Source organism: Molossus molossus, unplaced genomic scaffold (genome assembly GCF_014108415.1).
Source record: "Molossus molossus isolate mMolMol1 unplaced genomic scaffold, mMolMol1.p scaffold_m16_p_3, whole genome shotgun sequence".
Taxonomy (NCBI): Eukaryota; Metazoa; Chordata; class Mammalia; order Chiroptera; family Molossidae; genus Molossus; species Molossus molossus.
In genome coordinates, this window is record NW_023425366.1 from 125190397 (window position 1) to 125206985 (window position 16589).

A 16589-nucleotide genomic window follows, 5' to 3' on the forward strand; every position below is an offset into this window, starting at 1 on the left:
CGGTGCCCGCTTCGCTGGTGGCAGCGAAAGGAGCCTGAAAGCAAAGGTGGTCGCTGCCGAGGACATCCTGGGGGCAGATACAGCACAACACTGAGACTCCATGGTCGTGTGTCTGGGGTCTCCAGAAGCACCAGCACCCTCGGGGTCCCCTGGGAGTTTCCCATCCCTACTAAACCCGGCGGGTTAAGCTGGGCTGGACTACACATCCCAGCATGCACCGCACGCGCCTCCTGGGCTCGCTCAACGATTAGATAACCACTACCCTCCCAGTGCTTTCTGCGACTGTGCAAGTCAGAGTACCGGCATCGAGAACTACAACGTCCGACTTGCTTAAAACCTGAGGTGGCGCTATTTAAAAAGCGTCAGAGAGGAGGTGCCTGGCTACGTCCCTCTCTTCCAGTTCCGCTCCCTTGGATCAGCAGCTAGAGGGGGGCGGAGCCTTAGGCCTGAGCCAAGATGGCGGCTGCGAAACCAACCCCTACGGACTCGCTCTCATTCTGCCTCGCGCAGCTCACGGCGGCGGCCGGGGAGGGTCTAGGTGGGGTAAAGGACACAGCTACCAACGAGACACCCTTGGCCCGTGCGCTCTTAGCCCTCCGCACGCGCCACGTCAAGGCAGCGGGGGGAATCGAGCGCTTCCGGGCGCGCGGCGGGCTCCTCCCCCTTCTGGCGCTGCTACGGCGAGCGTCTGCAGCGGATCCCGCCCCCTCCCTGGCTGGCCCCGGCTCCGCCCCTTCGTCGGTCGAGTTTGCGGCTTCTGATGGCCCCGCCCCTTTATCGGGCCCCGCCCCCTCTGCGTCCTCGTCGACGCCCTCGCCGCCTGTGCGCCTGCGCAAGACCCTGGACTTGGCGCTTAGCATCCTAGCCAACTGCTGTACGGAAAGGGCGTGCCGGGATGAAGTGCGCAGACTCGGAGGCATTCTCCCTTTGGGTAAGTGCTCCGCCCTCATTTCCTAGAAGGGTTCCACGCACGCCCATTCCTTGCCTGGGCCTGGGCTGTGTCTTCAGTTCTTTGTGTTGTCTCCTGGAAAAACGTGCTTTGTGACAGCGCGGCGCCCACACCTCTCAAGCTTTCATGCCTCGTTACGTTACAGCTCTGTTAATAGATTATACGAGCCCTCCCAGATCAATAATTCCAGCCATTGCCTGGGTATTCACCCTCGCATCTGGGCCGGTTAGGCCAAAGGGGTTAATGGGTGGCTTTTTACCCTCCATTAATGAGGTTCATTGCAGACAATGTGTCCTGAATGTCCCGCCCTGTACAGGGCTGTCATTTGATGAGCTAGAGTCCAGAAGATGTAGTGGCTCTGCAGTCAGCTAGACCCCTGGAGGCTAGGATTCCCTGTTGTAAAATGGGATAATAATGGCTACCTCGCAAAACAGGAGTCGGGAGAAAATGAAATACAGATACAGGACACAGATACCCTAAGCATGAACTGGGTACTTCGAGTTATAAACTAGCACTGTTAGAACAAATCCTAACAAAAGAGCAAGCTTTTCTGTTTTCCAGCTAAGTTGGCGCCACCTAGTGGCAACGTTGTGAACACAGTTTACACATAGCCTGTATGAAATTAGGTCAGGTTAGACAAAATCTTAAAATTTTGGATAAAATGAAACATAATCGTATATATACTTTTTTGTTAATCCTCACCTGAGGATATTTTTTAATTGATTTTTTTTTAAATAGAGTGGAAAGGAGGGAGAGACAGAGAGAGAAACGTTGATGTGAGAGAGAGAGACATCAATTGGTTGCTTCCTGCACAGGGATCGAACCTGCAACCCAGGTATGTGTCTTTGATCAGGAATCGAACCTGCAACCCTTTGGTCCATGGGCCAGTGCTTTAACCACTGAGCTAAACCGGCCAGGGTGAAACATCAATATATTTTAAACTTGCATAAAATGCATCTGGACCAAAATGTGTTTGACAAGAAGTCTGGCACATTAATTAGTCTTCAAAATGAAAGGTTTTGTTATTTGTATATAACCTCCATTATTCAGTCACTATTCTGCCTATTAAATATCTCCTGAATCCATCCACTTCTCTCCCTCTTCCATCATGTGCCCAGAGACTTGTGACCATGCTCTGGGCTTTGCTGGTAGCTGACTTGGGTCAAGCCACTGCCCTTTCTCACCTGGACTATTGCAACAACTTCCTTGGTGCTTCCCATGCCTCATTCTTCCTCCCTATAGCCCATTCTCCCTCTTGGCTGCCAGATTCTATCACAACACTCCTGTTCTTATAGTCCAATGTGGTTCCCAGTGCCCTCACATTCAAGCCCTAATTCCTTGGCCTGGCATTTGAGGCCCTTCATGAGGTCATAGCAGACACTGGGTCTCATCTCTGGACCTGCAAAGGCAGATTCCAAACCTTAAATGCCCTGTAACAGCCCCATCGATCATCCATCTAGTAAATACCTACCTATTTAACCTTCCAGACCCAACAAGTGTTAGTTTCTTCTGAAGGCCTTCCCTGACCCTCTCAGGCCACATTCTTGAGGTGATTAGTGAGAGACAAGAAGGATTAGAATCCTCAAGAGGCCAAACTCTCTTGCAGTGACTATTCTTCAGTGTGTGAAGACGGACAGCATCCAGAACCGAACAGCTCGTGCTCTGGGCAACTTAGCCATGGAACCTAAGAGCTGTGAGGACATCCATTCTGCTGGTGAGAAGGCTATGAGGGTGGAGTTAGCTAGGGCTTGGGCTGGGAGAGGGGCTTGGGTATCTGTCTTTGCTCACTCTGTGTCCTCCCCTTCCCTCTCCAGGTGCTGTTCCCCTACTCATTGAGAGCCTGACAGCCTGCCAGGACTCCCATTGCCTGCAGAGTGTGGTTCGTGCCCTCCGCAACCTGGCGGACTCACCCCAGCACCGCCTGGCTCTGGCACAGCAGGGGGCAGTGCGTCCACTGGCTGAGCTTCTGGCTGCTGCCCCAGACCCTGCGCTTACCTTGGCCCTAGTGCGTGCCCTCCTGGAGCTGAGTCGAGGCTGCTCCCGGGCCTGTGCTGAGCAGCTAAGTCTGGGTGGGGGACTAGGCCCACTGGTCAGCCTGGCCTCCCATCCCAAAAAGGCGGTACGTGAGGCAGCTATCCTGATCCTTGCCAATCTGTGTGCCCAGGGCCTGGTACGGCCTGCACTGGGCAATGCTGGTGGTGTGGAGGTGCTACTGGGTGAGCTCCAGCGGCGCCGAGGTTCCAGTGGGGCTGGCCCAGCCTCCCAGCAGCCCCTGGTGCGGGCTGTGTGCCTACTTTGCCGAGAGGCCATCAACCGAGCCCGGCTGCGGGATGCTGGTGGTTTGGAGCTGCTGATGGGCCTGTTGCAGGATCCTCGTGCCAGTGCCTGGCACCCTCGTGTCGTGGCTGCCCTTGTGGGCTTCCTCTATGATACAGGGGCCCTGGGCCGGCTACAGGCTCTGGGACTTGTACCTCTCTTGGCTGGGCAACTGTGTGGTGAGGCTGGTGATGAGGAAGAAGAGGGAAAAGAAGCTGCTTCCTGGGATTTTCCTGAGGAGCAGACCCCTGAGCGGGTAGAAGCTGGAAGCTTCCGAAGCCTCAGGTGAGTCCCTGTCTGAGCTTTGGGATGGGGTTTGTGTCTGCTCTCTTCACTACCCGCACCCCATTCCATCTCAGTAAGACTTTTATTGACTCTGACTCCTGATCCTTGTTTTCCCCAGACATGACCACTTTCCAGTCCCCATTAGACATACCTTTTCTCCCCTGGGTCCACCTTGACCTTAGCTCCACCCCAGGACCTCTGAACTTTGGGGTCCAGACAGGTTCACTGGAAGGTAGTATGTGCACTGGTTGTGATGGTATGCTCTGGAATCTAAGCTCTTATTTTGGTACCACCACTTACCAGCTGGGTTATTACAGGAAAGTTAACTTCTCTGAGCCTCTAATTCCTTGTATGTAAAGTGGAGGATAATAATACATACCTTCCCCCATAGAGTTGTTGTAAAGATTAAATGAGGGTACTTTGCACCTTACCTGGCACTAAACAGCACTCAATAGATGTCAGCCGTCTTGTGAACTCTGACTTCATCTCCTCCCGCTGTCCCTGGTGCCCACTCCACTCTTGCACACTGCCTCCTAGCTAGTTTTTTAACATGACAGGTAAGTACCATCTCAGGGCCTCTTTAGTTGCTGTTCCCTCTGCTTAGAGCATCCTTCCTCCTAAATGCCTTGATTAGCTCTTACCTTCTCAGTGGGGGCTACCATCACCACTGTTTTTTTGTTTTGTTTTGTTTTATTTTTTTAGAGAGGAAGGGAGAGAGAGAACCATCCATCTACTGCCTCCTGCACGCCCCCTACTGGAGATGGAACCCCAACCCAGGCACTGCCCTGACCGCAATTGAACTGGGACCTCAGTCCATGGGACCAGGCTCAATCCACTGAGCCACACCGGCCAGGCACACCACTGGTTTTTAAATGTCAACTTTTCCCTCCCGTGGCTCTTTTCTGTTCCTGTTCATTTTTCTCCATATGCATTACTTCACTAACTCCATACTAACAGACCTTATGATTTCTTGTTTATTTTGTTGTCTGTTTGTTCTTACTAGAATATAAACTCAGAGGACAGGAAGTTTTGGTTTGTTCATTGCGTCTCCCCAGCACCAAAAACGAGGCTTGGCACATAACAGGCATCAGTCATTACTGAATGACTTGAGGTTTCCCCTCCTCCTCTCTCCTCTATCTCCCCTGGAGCCTGTCCCTCTCCCAGGCTTCTGTCACCTCCTTTTGGACCTGCGCCCTCGCCTTGGCTTTAGGTTCTCCTCATTCTCCCTGCTGCAGGTCGTGGCTGATATCTGAGGGCTACGCCGCAGGCCCAGGAGACATCTCTCCGGACAGGTCCCCAGAGCGCTGTCCGCGCCCTCCGCCACCTGAGCCGGCCCAGCCCGCAACCCCCGCCCGGGGCTCAGCCTTGGTGCGGACGCCTCGAGGCCGCTGCCCTTCTGCCACTGAGGAGCCTTGGGGCCGGGAGGGGCCCGCGCTGCTGCTGCTTTCACGCTTCTCCCAGGCTCCAGACCCAAGCGCGGCTCTGGTGACTGGCCCGGCCCTGTGTGGCCTGCTGGCCTACGTGACGGGTGCGCCCGGCCCGCCGAGCCCGCGTGCACTGCGCATCCTGGCGCGTCTCACCTGCAACCCGGCCTGCCTGGAGGCCTTCGTGCGCAGCTACGGCGCCGCCCTGCTGCGCGCCTGGCTGGTGCTCGGGGTCGCCCCGGACGACTGGCCCACGCTGCGTGCCCGGCCCCTCAGCCTGCACAGCCAGCACCGGGAGCTGGGTATGTCCCTGTACCTCCCGCCCTGGCTTCCACTGTGCCTTCAGCGAGCCCAGAACCTCGCCTTACAATACCTCCCTCCCTCGCTGCCCTCTCAGCCCACAACCCCAGCCAGCAGGGTTGAGGAGGGAGTGCTCCATCTGGCTCCACCCTGCTCCACCCTCCCAGCCTGCAGAATTCTGCTCTATACTTTGTCCAAGCCGTGGGGTCCAGATACCCCCAAACCAGGCTTGGCCCCAATAATTTAGAATTGTGCCTGTCGGCATTTCCTTTCCCAGTGGACTTTTGGCTCTGCATTGTTACTGACTCGCGAACCCGTGTTCAGGCACCCTGTCCTTCCAGGTCTCACCCCCGTTTCCAACGCCACCAGGGTCTGCCCTGTCTCCTGTGTCCTGTCTCAGTCTTCCAGGGCCCTGACTTACTCCCTGACCATGCCACTTCTTGTTCCTGCCCTTGACTTCCAATTCCTAGTGTCTGGGCCCCATCCCTCCAGGGCCTGCAGTCATTCTCCTTTCCCATGCCCTGGTGTCTTGCCCTGAGGTTTTACCCACCTTCCCTTCAGGGGCCCAGAGACCTGTGTTGCCTACCCCACCCCAATCTTGGACACCAGTTCCCAACCTGACCCACTGCCCATCCCTGCAGGTGAGATGCTGCTGCAGAACCTGACTGTGCAAGCTGAGTCACCCTTTGGAGTGGGGGCCCTCACTCACCTACTGCTCTCTGGGAGTCCCGAGGACCGCGTGGCCTGCGCACTGACCCTGCCCTTCATCTGTCGGTGAGGGGATGTGGGTGCTTTGCACGGTCAGGGGGACAAGGTTGTTATTCCCCAGTCCCACCCTTTTCCATTTTCTGAAAGATTTTCTTTCTTCCCAAAGGAAACCCTCTCTGTGGCGCCGGCTACTTCTGGACCAGGGCGGCCTCCGTCTCCTCCTCTCAGCCCTCACTCGGCCAGCTCCGCATCCACTCTTCCTCTTCTTTGCTGCAGACTCCCTTTCCTGCCTCCAAGGCCTGGTGTCTCCTACTGTGATCCCAGCCCTTCCACCTGCAATCCCCTTGGACCTAGACCTGCCCTCCCCGTGCCTCTATGAACCTCTGCTGGGCCCAGCTCCTATCCCAGCCCCTGATCTACACTTCCTACTGGACTCAGGCCTACGGCTCCCTGCCCAGCGAGCTGCCTCAGCTGCTGCCTCCCCTTTCTTCCGGGCCCTGCTAAGTGGCGGCTTTGCTGAAGCCCAGATGGACCTGGTGCCTCTTCGAGGCCTCTCACCCAGTGCAGCCTGGCCTATCCTGCATCACTTGCATGGCTGCCGGGGCTGTGGGGCAGCCCTGGGGCCCATTCCCCCGCCAGGCCAGCCCTTGCTGGGCTCAGAGGCGGAGGAGGCGCTGGAGGCTGCTGGTCGTTTCCTGCTGCCTGGGCTGGAGGAGGAGCTGGAAGAGGCCGTGGGCCGTATCCACCTGGGACCCCAAGGTGGCCCAGAGTCGGTGGGGGAGGTATTCCGCCTGGGCCGGCCCCGGCTGGCTGCCCACTGTGCCCGCTGGACCCTGGGGCCAGGGCAGTGCCCACGGAAGCGGGCCCTGGGGTTAGTGGGGCTTGTAGAGGCAGCAGGTGAGGAAGCAGGTCCCCTGACTGAGGCTTTACTGGCTGTGGTGACGGGAGTTGAAGTGGGGAGCAAGGGTCCCAGCCTAGACTGTTGATATTCCCGCGGAGGGGACCCAACAATGAATTGGCAAGAAGACCTCCCTCAGAGTGGCATGGGGAGAGGCTAAGCAGAAGGAGTCACCACCAAGGACCAGTGAGAGGTTGGAACTAGCCCCAGGAAGATGGGCTGAAGACTCAGGAGCGAGAAGCCAAGGCCAGAGTCTGGACATAGGACCCGCGAAATGGAGAAGAGTCCCGGGCCCCGGGCCCCGGGCTCCGGGCCCCTGGCCTCACCCAGCCTTCTGGAGTTGGGAATAAAACTTTGGAGTTGGATATTCTTCTTGTGTGGTGTCTCTGCTTACTTTCCTGTGGGCATCTCCTCACCCCTTCACCCACCAAGGAGGGTCTTGTCCAGGTCTCTGTGTCTCAATACAGGCCGTCATTGGCATGTAGGAGTTTAGTAAGTAGTATGGAGTTGTTCCTGCAGCCCTGGGATAGGGTAAACTTCCCAGGTTTCTCCCTAGGATGTGGTTTTGGGGCCCAAGGGTAGCCTGCTTCCTGCTCACGTGACTTCATTGCTCGGACAGCCACTCAGCTGGACACAGACCTTGTTCAGGGCTGAGAGGGCCGTGCTGAGGGAAAGCTGTGAGTTTGGCTATGTATGGCCAAGGCTTTGGCATTACTGTTTTCTGAGTGTCCATCACCCGTCTTGGGCCTTCAATCTCTGTGTTTGCCTGAAGGAAGACCTGCTGTGTTCCTGGAGTCCCTGAGGCCCTGTCTTAGTCAAGCCCAGAGAGAGCCAGAGCCCTGGGCTGGCACAAGGGAAGAGCTCCTGTTGCTTTGGTCTCCAGTGCAGGGCCTCCATCACCTGGCTCCCAGACCCCTGACCACTCAGGTGGCAGCCTAACTTGGAATGCCTTGACCGAGGCTGTCTGCTGGCCTCTGGGGAGCTAAGGCTGACTCTGCTTCTCTGTACCTCTGTGAGGGTCCAGGCCTCTTTACTAGGCTGTGTGTTAGAACCACCCAGAGAGCTTTTTAAAGATATGTACAAATATCGATGCCTGAGCCCTTTCTGATTGAATTGAACTTAGGGGAGGGTGCCCTGGGCATCAGTATTTTTAAAATGCCTCCCAGGTTGTTCTGATTTGCTGCTGTTTTATTTTTCCCCTACAGTTTAATTAACATGGCCTATTGCCTTACAGAAAAAGTAGGAAATTAAGATCAGTTCTTGTACGGATCTCAGCTCAACATCAGGGCTATATTGTAAGATAGTATTAGCAAATATAACTAGACAATTGAGAACCATCTATGGCACTATGATTTTTACTACATTTTTTTTTCTGAATTACAGTCTTAAAACAAGGATTGTACCCTATTCCACGCTTGTTAGCCTTGTTTTAAGCATTTTTTCTATTTACAACAGAACATTGTATACCTTAATTCACATCCAAAGAGGTGTGCACTGTGAGAAGTTACATTTTAGTTAAAAATTATACATATAAATTAAAGCCAATGTTAAATATTAAACACTCTCTCCACCCAATGAAACCACCATTTTGTATGAAGTAATTTGCAATGATGCTTTGCCGTACAGTTTTAGAAGCAGATGAAATATATTTTGTAGATGCAATGAAAGTAAACCCATTCTTCTGTGGCATGGTAGTAGACACAGCTCAATTGGCCAGCTAAGTTTTTAAGGCTGAAGTGCTCATGTCTGGACTCAGGTCTGGGTTGAGACCCACAGTCCAGTGGCTGCAGTACTATTGGGTCTGTCTATACCCATCTATAGGGTGTCTCATTTCAGTCTTGATTTCTCAGAGTCTCAATCCAAGGAAGGTTTCTTGTTCCTTTGGGGGTGGGGAGTGCTGGAGAATCTCGTTATTCTCTGTGTTCATCAGCGTCTTGGGAAGAAGTTCTTTTGGTACATATCTGAGCCACCTCACTGTTGGGGAGGGGCTTTGTCTTGAAGGCTGGCTGGGGTCTGGCTGCCTGGGAGTGTTTTCTGAGTCTGCTTGGGGCTTGTGCCTGGGCTTCCGTTTAACTGTGTCTGTATGTCTGTTTTCAAGTCTTGGAGAAAAGGTCCTGCTTCAGAGTCTGTGGAAGGGTCCATTGTGTCTGTCTCTGTCTCAGAGATTTCTTTGTGTTCAGTATTGTGCCTTTTGGGATCGCTGTTTATGTCATTGTTTGGCAGAGTCTCTAAGGGAAGGTCTCTGAACCTGGGGTCTGACTGATCTTTAGAATGGCGATTTTTGCTCCCAATCCCAAAGTTCTGTCTGGAGTAAGTCTGTCAGGTGAGAAGGGGGCGCTGCCTGAGACTCAGGGTGCTAACTTTGATAAGTGTCTCCTTGGGGGCCTCAATGTGTGTCTGAGAGTCACTGGGCAGAGGATCCCAGGCATGGTCTGGAAGAGCCACTTCTCTGACTCTGGCTGTGGCCGCCTGGGGCTCCCTGCAGCTGAGGCCAAGGCTGGGGTGTGGCTACCTCCCCGCGAGCAAGCGGGCTGGGCCTGCGTGGACCGCAGCCCTCCCTCCCTTACACGCCCCCACCCAGGATTCTCCCGTTCATTGCCCCCCACTCTCCCCACCTTTCCCTCCAGCCCCATCCCAACGGATCCCGGCTTCCTTACATGGTCACGGCTGGGCCTCCAGCTCCCGGACGTCCTCCTCACCCCCCCACCCATCTCCGCCCCCACCGGACACGGCCCCCGCCCTGCAAGCCCAGCGTGGTCGGCCTGCGCCCCACCATGGAGGACCTGGGTGAGTGGGGCCCGGGTCCCCTTGTACCCAGCCCTTCGCCATCCTCTGGACCCGCTTCCCCGTCCTGGAGCCCCCTGGCACTCCCCGCATCCCCTCATCCTGCCTCCTGTCTTCTCGCTTCTGGTCTCAGCCTGCGCCTCCTTTCCGACTCCACGTCCCCCTTCCTGCCTCTCCCTTCCTGCCTTTCCCGGCCGGCCGCTCCCTCCCTTCTTCCCTCGCTCTGCCCCTCCATCACTAGCTGCAGACGGACCGGCAGGATGCAGCGCCTGCCCGCGGCGCCTGGGATAAGGGGCTCTAGGATGGGAGGAGTTAAGGGGTCTTGGGTCCCGGGACTAGGAAAGTAGACAGGAAGGGAGGCTATGACAAAGTTTTGGAAAAGAAACCGTCCTGCCCCAGGGTTTGGAGAAGGAAAGAGTTAAGGGTCCCTAAGTTTGGTAGGGGTCAGGTAGATGCCAGGGAGAGGTTAAGGGTTCCACCATGGTGCTCAGAGATGAAGAGTAAAGGGGCAGGGGCTTCTAGGCTCGGGAAGGGAAAGGGGGTTGGGGGAAGGAGGCTGGTGGTAGTGGTGTCGGGATAGGAAGGAGGAGGCATTTTGTACTCCCTGTCTGTTGGAACTGGGGCTGGAAGGCTGTGCCCTCCAACTGTGAGACAGAAGGCGTTCCAGTGCCCGTCAATAGGGGGTGCTGCTCAGTAGGGGTAATGGGCACTGGTATTGTGGAGAATAAGCCAATCAGAAAGCAGGTCCCTGCAGACTGACCAATGAGGTGCATAGGGTGGGACCCAGTGGGGCCTGGAGGTGGGCCAGAGCTGAGTGGGCCTGTTTAGATCCCTGGAAGAATTAGTGGGTGTGGCAAAAGAGCATCCAATAAGAAGGCTGGGTGCCAGGCATGTAGCCAATTGAGCAATTTGGGGTGGAGCCAAATTTGGCTCCAGTCAAGAGCCAATTTTGACTGCATTAGGGAAGATTTTGAGAATAAAAAAATCAGGCAGCAGGGTTTGTGCATGACTCCCAGGATGAGCCGTTTGGGATGTTCTGGTCACAGATATTCCTTGCTGCCCTTCCACTTCCCTTCCTTGGTCTGACTTTGTGTTTCCTTTGTTGCCTTGATTCTTGACTTCTAATCTTAATTCTGGCTTCTGTCCTCAAATACTGCCCCCCTGGGAGCCCTTATATTTTGATATCTTAAGGCCCTGTCTCTGTCCTAACCTTGACCTCTCATCCTCTCACACTGTTGGGCCTCTCCCTGCAGATGCCCTGCTCTCTGACCTGGAGACCACCACCTCACACATGCCAAGGTCAGGGGCTCCAAAAGAACGACCCCCAGAGCCCCTCACGTCTCCCCTGCCCTACGGCCACCAGCCACAGGTGAGATCAGATGCGATGGTCTGGGGCCAGTCTGGCCAAGGCCAGGGGAATCTGGGCCTGAGTGAGGCAAAGTATAGGTCTATCACCCCACACATGTGTCCGTCTATCTGTAGATGGGGTCTGGGGAGTCTTCGGGAGCTTCTGGGGACAAGGACCATCTATACAGGTAAGAGGCCTGGGAACTGAGAGATGGGGAAGCCAATTGAGACTCAGGTGAGGAGTCTTGGATTCCCCACCCTGAACCCAAGTTCCCACCATTTCCCAGTACGGTATGCAAGCCTCAGTCCCCAAAGCCTGCGGCCCCTGCGGCTCCTCCATTCTCATCTTCCAGTGGTGTCTTGGGCACAGGGCTCTGTGAGCTAGACCGGTTGCTTCAGGAACTTAATGCTACTCAGTTCAACATCACAGGTACTACCGTTACTGAAATAGGCCTTGATGGATGGGCTGGGGGCAGGGTAGGGAAGGGCAGAGTAGCAGCTAAAAGGAGACAAAGCCTTAAGTGGGAGGGTGAGTAAAGCATGGCCCTACGTCCAGTGCCCTTCTCTCCTCTCTGCAGATGAAATAATGTCTCAGTTCCCATCTAGTAAAGAGACTGCAGGGGAGCAGAAGGAGGACCAATCTGAGGACAAGAAAAGGCCCAGCCTGTGAGTTTGGCACAGTTGGGAGGGCTGGGAGAGAGGTGATTGGTCTTGGATGCCCGAGTTACTGGAGGGAGCGTACTCTGGGATGCTCTGAGCTGATACAAGTTGTTCTTCATAGCCCTCCCAGCCCATCCCCTGTTCTCCCAAAACCTTCTGCCACCTCGGCCACCCAGGAGCTAGATAGACTGATGGCCTCACTCTCTGACTTCAGAGTCCAGAACCATGTGAGTCAGGCCGGGGGTGAGGGGGTGGGCCAATGTGGTTTTGTGGCTTCCTAACCCATTTTAGACCTTTCCCCATCTGTTGCCTTGCTGACTCAACTCATGTCCTCCCTGTTGTAGCTTCCAGCTTCTGGGCCAACCCAGCCACCAGTGCCAAGCTCCGTGAATGAGGGCTCCCCACCCCCACCAGGTCCGACCAGCAAGGGCAGCCTGGACACCATGCTGGGACTGCTGCAGTCTGACCTCAGCCGCCGTGGCATTCCTACCCAGGCCAAGGGCCTCTGTGGCTCCTGCAATAAACCCATCGCTGGGCAAGTAAGTGGAGCTCTGTGAGTAGTGAGGAAGAGACCCTCAGACCTACCTTCACTGACAGCCAGCTTTGTGCCGTTCCCTTTTAATTTAATAAATAACTCCAGAAATTGTTATCTATTATTTATGAATGAGGAAAACTGAAACTCTGAATCACACAGCAAGTAAGTGGCAGGGTGAGAATTCCAATCCAGTTACCATTTATTGTGGTCTTCCGATGTGCCAGGCACTGTGCTACTGGCTCCCTTACAACCCCGCATCACATTTAATCTTCATAGAAGCCTACTTGGCTCCACCCACCACAAGAGTTTTTCCTCCACCACAGTCTGGTGGAACTCTGGTTCTTGGCTTATTGACTAATCAGATATTGACAATAACTGTGCCCAGTGGTTGACTTAGATCCTCCTGGTAGATAAAGTGCCCTGCTTCCATTCCAGAATTTCTGATCTGAACAAAGCAGGTGGCATTATGACTTTCATGGGCCTTAAGCATGTTTGCCTTTATAGGTCCCTTCCTCCATTAAAAAATATTAAAAAGTGTATGTTATGACTGTGTTAATGTACAGATGAATATATTGATATTATGTATGAAATAATTTTCTTCTAGCTCATTTTTTCTTCTGATTTTAAAGGAAATTACAGCTTCTTTGTGGGCTCCTAAAAAGTATTGTGAGCCCTAGGCACTGTGCTTGGGTTGAATCTGATTGAATCTCCATCACTTACAGACCAAGTAGCAAGCATTAGATTCTTCATCAGAGATGAGACTTGAAAAGTGCAGTATAAACCTTAGCTCACTGGGGACATGGTGGCCCAAGGGCCACTCTGACCCGGGCCTTAACCCTAACTCGCAGGTTGTGACTGCCTTGGGGCGTGCTTGGCACCCCGAGCACTTCGTTTGTAGTGGCTGTTCCACCGCCCTAGGAGGCAGCAGCTTCTTCGAGAAGGATGGAGCCCCCTTCTGCCCCGAGTGCTATTTCGAGCGCTTCTCCCCACGATGTGGCCTCTGCAATCAACCCATTCGACATGTGAGCCCTGCCTGGCCCACAAGCCACTGCACTGTCTCACCCAAGTAGCCTGTGAGATGGGCTTCATCCACTCACTGCCCCATCCCCCCTTGGCCTCTTCCTTATTCCTTTGGACTCCGCCTTCTCTCTTGGACTCCCAAGTACTCCTTAGGTCTCCCTCGCCTTAACTCGCACTTCAACCTACTCACCTAGGTTCAGGGTGGGAGAGGGAGGGAAGAAGGAATGGAAGGTCATACTGAGTGTACACTTTCATTTCCTGCAGAAGATGGTTACTGCCTTGGGCACCCACTGGCACCCAGAGCATTTCTGCTGCGTCAGTTGCGGGGAGCCCTTCGGAGATGAGGGTGAGCTTGCCTCCCACCTGAAAGCCAGGAGTCTGCTCGGCATCCGCCTCACAGCGCACCCTTTGGCCCGGCCCGCTAGACCTTAGTCCTTGGGGCCATAAATGTTCTCCTGCTCTCTTCTGGCCCCAGCCCCTGAGCCCCTGGGTTCCCATCCCATCCCCTTCCGCTCTGCCCCCTCCCTAGCCCACGTCCCCCTCTCCGCCCGCTCTCTCTGACTGCCCCTCCTGTGGCCCCACACCTTAACACCTGTGGGTCTTGGGTGCGGCTCGGCACCATTTTCTTTCAGCCCACTTGGTTTCCACTCCTATAGGTTTCCACGAGCGCGAGGGCCGCCCCTACTGCCGCCGGGACTTCCTGCAGCTGTTCGCCCCCCGCTGCCAGGGCTGCCAGGGCCCCATTCTGGATAACTACATCTCAGCGCTCAGTGCGCTCTGGCACCCGGACTGCTTCGTCTGCCGGGTGCGCTCTGGGGGCGGGGCCGGGGGCGGGCCGACGGGGCGGGGCTAGGCGCCGGGGGCGGGGCGCTTTCTCTGGGCAGGGTGCTTTGAGGCCAGGTTTCACTTCTGGGTGGGCCTGTGGGGTCAGGCAGACGGGTTATTCGGCTCCTAAAGGAGTTGTGTGGTGGGAGGCTGGGCGGCTGACCCGTCCTGTCGTGGCCGCCCTCCCCCAGGAATGCTTCACGCCCTTCTCGGCCGGCAGCTTTTTCGAGCACGAGGGCCGCCCGCTGTGCGAGAACCATTTCCACGCGCGGCGCGGTTCGCTGTGCGCCACGTGTGGCCTCCCGGTGACCGGCCGTTGTGTGTCGGCCCTGGGCCGCCGCTTCCACCCGGACCACTTCACCTGCACCTTCTGCCTGCGCCCGCTCACCAAGGGCTCGTTCCAGGAGCGCGCCGGCAAGCCCTACTGCCAGCCCTGCTTCCTCAAGCTCTTCGGCTGACTCGGCCCCATCGCCCCCCCCCCCCCAACCTGCGCCTCCTGCCCCCAGGCCTTGCTCTGAGCTCGGAGCTCTCCCCAGCCCCACCCCGTGAGCACCACCCGCTGGAGAGGCCCGCCCTTAAGGTACCTTACTCTACTTTCTCCGGGGGCAAGGCCACCCCCAAGGCCACGCGCCCCGAAGTGGGACGTACACCGACTAGCTATCCCGAGTTCTTCACCGTATTCCCACCCTTGAGGGGATCCCGACTGCAGGAGGTTCCTTGCAATTACGACTGATCGGAGGCCAGGTCGGGACATTCCTCTCCCCGTCCCTTCACTGCTCTGTTCACTTTTTTCTACCTACATAAACACACAGTTCACGTCACACTGGTGCGGTGTCTCTGCACTGGGGAGCCTCGTGTCGCGACGCCCGGCTCTGCTGCCGGTTCATTCGGCTGCGGGTTCTAGGCCCCCCGCCCCGCGGCTGGAGCGGTGCCTGCAGCCTCCGCCTTCACGTATCAGATGAGTCTGACGCTGGAAAGGACAGTGACCAGAGCAGGATTGTACAGATAGCGGCAGAGCCAGCAGGAGCTCAAGCTGGGCCCCAAAGAATCTTCCCGCCTCCACTTCCCCAACCCCCCTTAAGCTCTCTATATTTTTAAAATAAACACACTGTTCCCCTCCCAATTCCCCTGACCCCCCACCATCTTGTCTGGTTCCCCCCCACACACACACTCCTTATAAGATGGTCAGAGATGGGGCTCCATCTAGAAGAGCCGCTGTATGCCTGCCTACCCGCAGGATCTGGGCACTAAGGCAGAGCTTTCTTTTTACTAGTTTGACTCGTAACATCTCCCCTGAGCAGAGAGTGACACTCGGCATGGTCAAGGCTGTGGCTGAGGGAAGCACTGGGGACTGGAGGAGCCAGAAGGGGGCTTTAACTGGGAGACAAGCAAAGCTGCCTGAGGGAGCTGACACCTGAGCTAAGCCCCAGCAGAGACGGGTGGGGCCAAGAGATTTTAGATGTGGAGAAGTTCAGGCTCCATCTGAATCCCCAAGCTCCAGGGGCCTTGCTGAGCCCCAGACCTTTACCTTGGACACTGCAGTTCCCCAGGGAGGGGGTGTGGACTCCTGGGTCCAATTATAGGGGCCTTTGAGGATGGAAAAGATGAACCCTCACAGCCCCTTCCGGTTCAAGGAGGAGCTAGCGGCCAAACAGAACACGTGTGGGCAAGAGATAGAGAAGGTGTTATCTGCCATAGACTCAGGCAGACCCCCAGATCCTTTCCTCTCCCTGGTCTTCCCAGGCCTCCTGCTCTTCCCATTCCACATATTCTCCCTGGGCAATGCTGTCCATCCCTTGGCTTGTAACCACCGCCTGTCTTGGGGATACCCAAATCTCCAGTCTCGATTCATTCATTCGCCAAATGTTTATTGAGTACTTACTGTGCCAGGCTCCATACCAAGTGCTGGGGAGACCATAGGGAACAGAGCAGAAATGCTCTTTGCCCTCATGGAGCTGAAATCTAGTAGGGGAGACAGTGACAAGGGTGATGACGTCATGGGACTTCCCTGAGAGCCTAGGTAAAGTTGATTCATCCCACTTGTTTCCACCCACAGCAGCACCTCCCTAGTCCTTCATAGCACTGATCACTATTGCAAACTCATGTTTATTTGTTGCTTGTTTATGGCTGTTTCTGAAACTGGCATGCAAGCTCCTGAGAGCTTGTCAGATGACATATTTATTTGTCAGATGATATTGTCTCTCCAGTGTCTTGAATGGTATCCTGTATGTGATAAGGGCTCAATAAGTATTTGTTAATGAAGGAAGGAACAAGGAAGAAAGGAAAGGTGGGAAAAGAGAAGGAAAAAATAGAGAACTAAGAGAAGGTAGGGGAGGAATTACTTTAACCAGATAGTTAGAGAAAACCTCAGGGAAAATGTAATGTCTAAGCTGAGATTTGGTTGAGAAAGAGCCAACCAGGCAAAGAGCCTCAGGAGAGCATTCCAGGTGGAGGAAGCAGCAAGTGCAAAGGCCAGGGGGTAGAAAGAGCTTGAAAGAAAGGAAAGAAGCCCAGTGTGGCTGGATTAGAGTGAGCAAG

At 55.2% G+C, this 16589-nt stretch overlaps 2 protein-coding genes across 2 annotated transcripts; both read left to right on the top strand.

Annotated features, from left to right (window-relative positions):
• Positions 1–441: 441 nt before the first annotated feature.
• ARMC5 (armadillo repeat containing 5) lies at positions 442–7238 on the top strand. The gene is made up of 6 exons (XM_036280218.1): positions 442–931; positions 2556–2663; positions 2764–3550; positions 4786–5276; positions 5916–6048; positions 6149–7238. Exons 1-6 carry the CDS (start codon positions 457–459, stop codon positions 6966–6968), a joined length of 2814 nt encoding a protein of 937 aa, XP_036136111.1. The 5' UTR covers positions 442–456; the 3' UTR covers positions 6969–7238.
• Positions 7239–9588: 2350 nt separating this feature from the next.
• Positions 9589–14509, top strand: TGFB1I1 (transforming growth factor beta 1 induced transcript 1). Its single transcript, XM_036279662.1, has 11 exons — positions 9589–9667; positions 10918–11033; positions 11147–11199; positions 11299–11441; positions 11590–11677; positions 11793–11898; positions 12016–12210; positions 13055–13228; positions 13491–13572; positions 13883–14031; positions 14243–14509. Exons 1-11 carry the CDS (start codon positions 9655–9657, stop codon positions 14507–14509), a joined length of 1386 nt encoding a protein of 461 aa, XP_036135555.1. The 5' UTR covers positions 9589–9654.
• The last annotated feature ends 2080 nt before the right edge of the window (positions 14510–16589 follow it).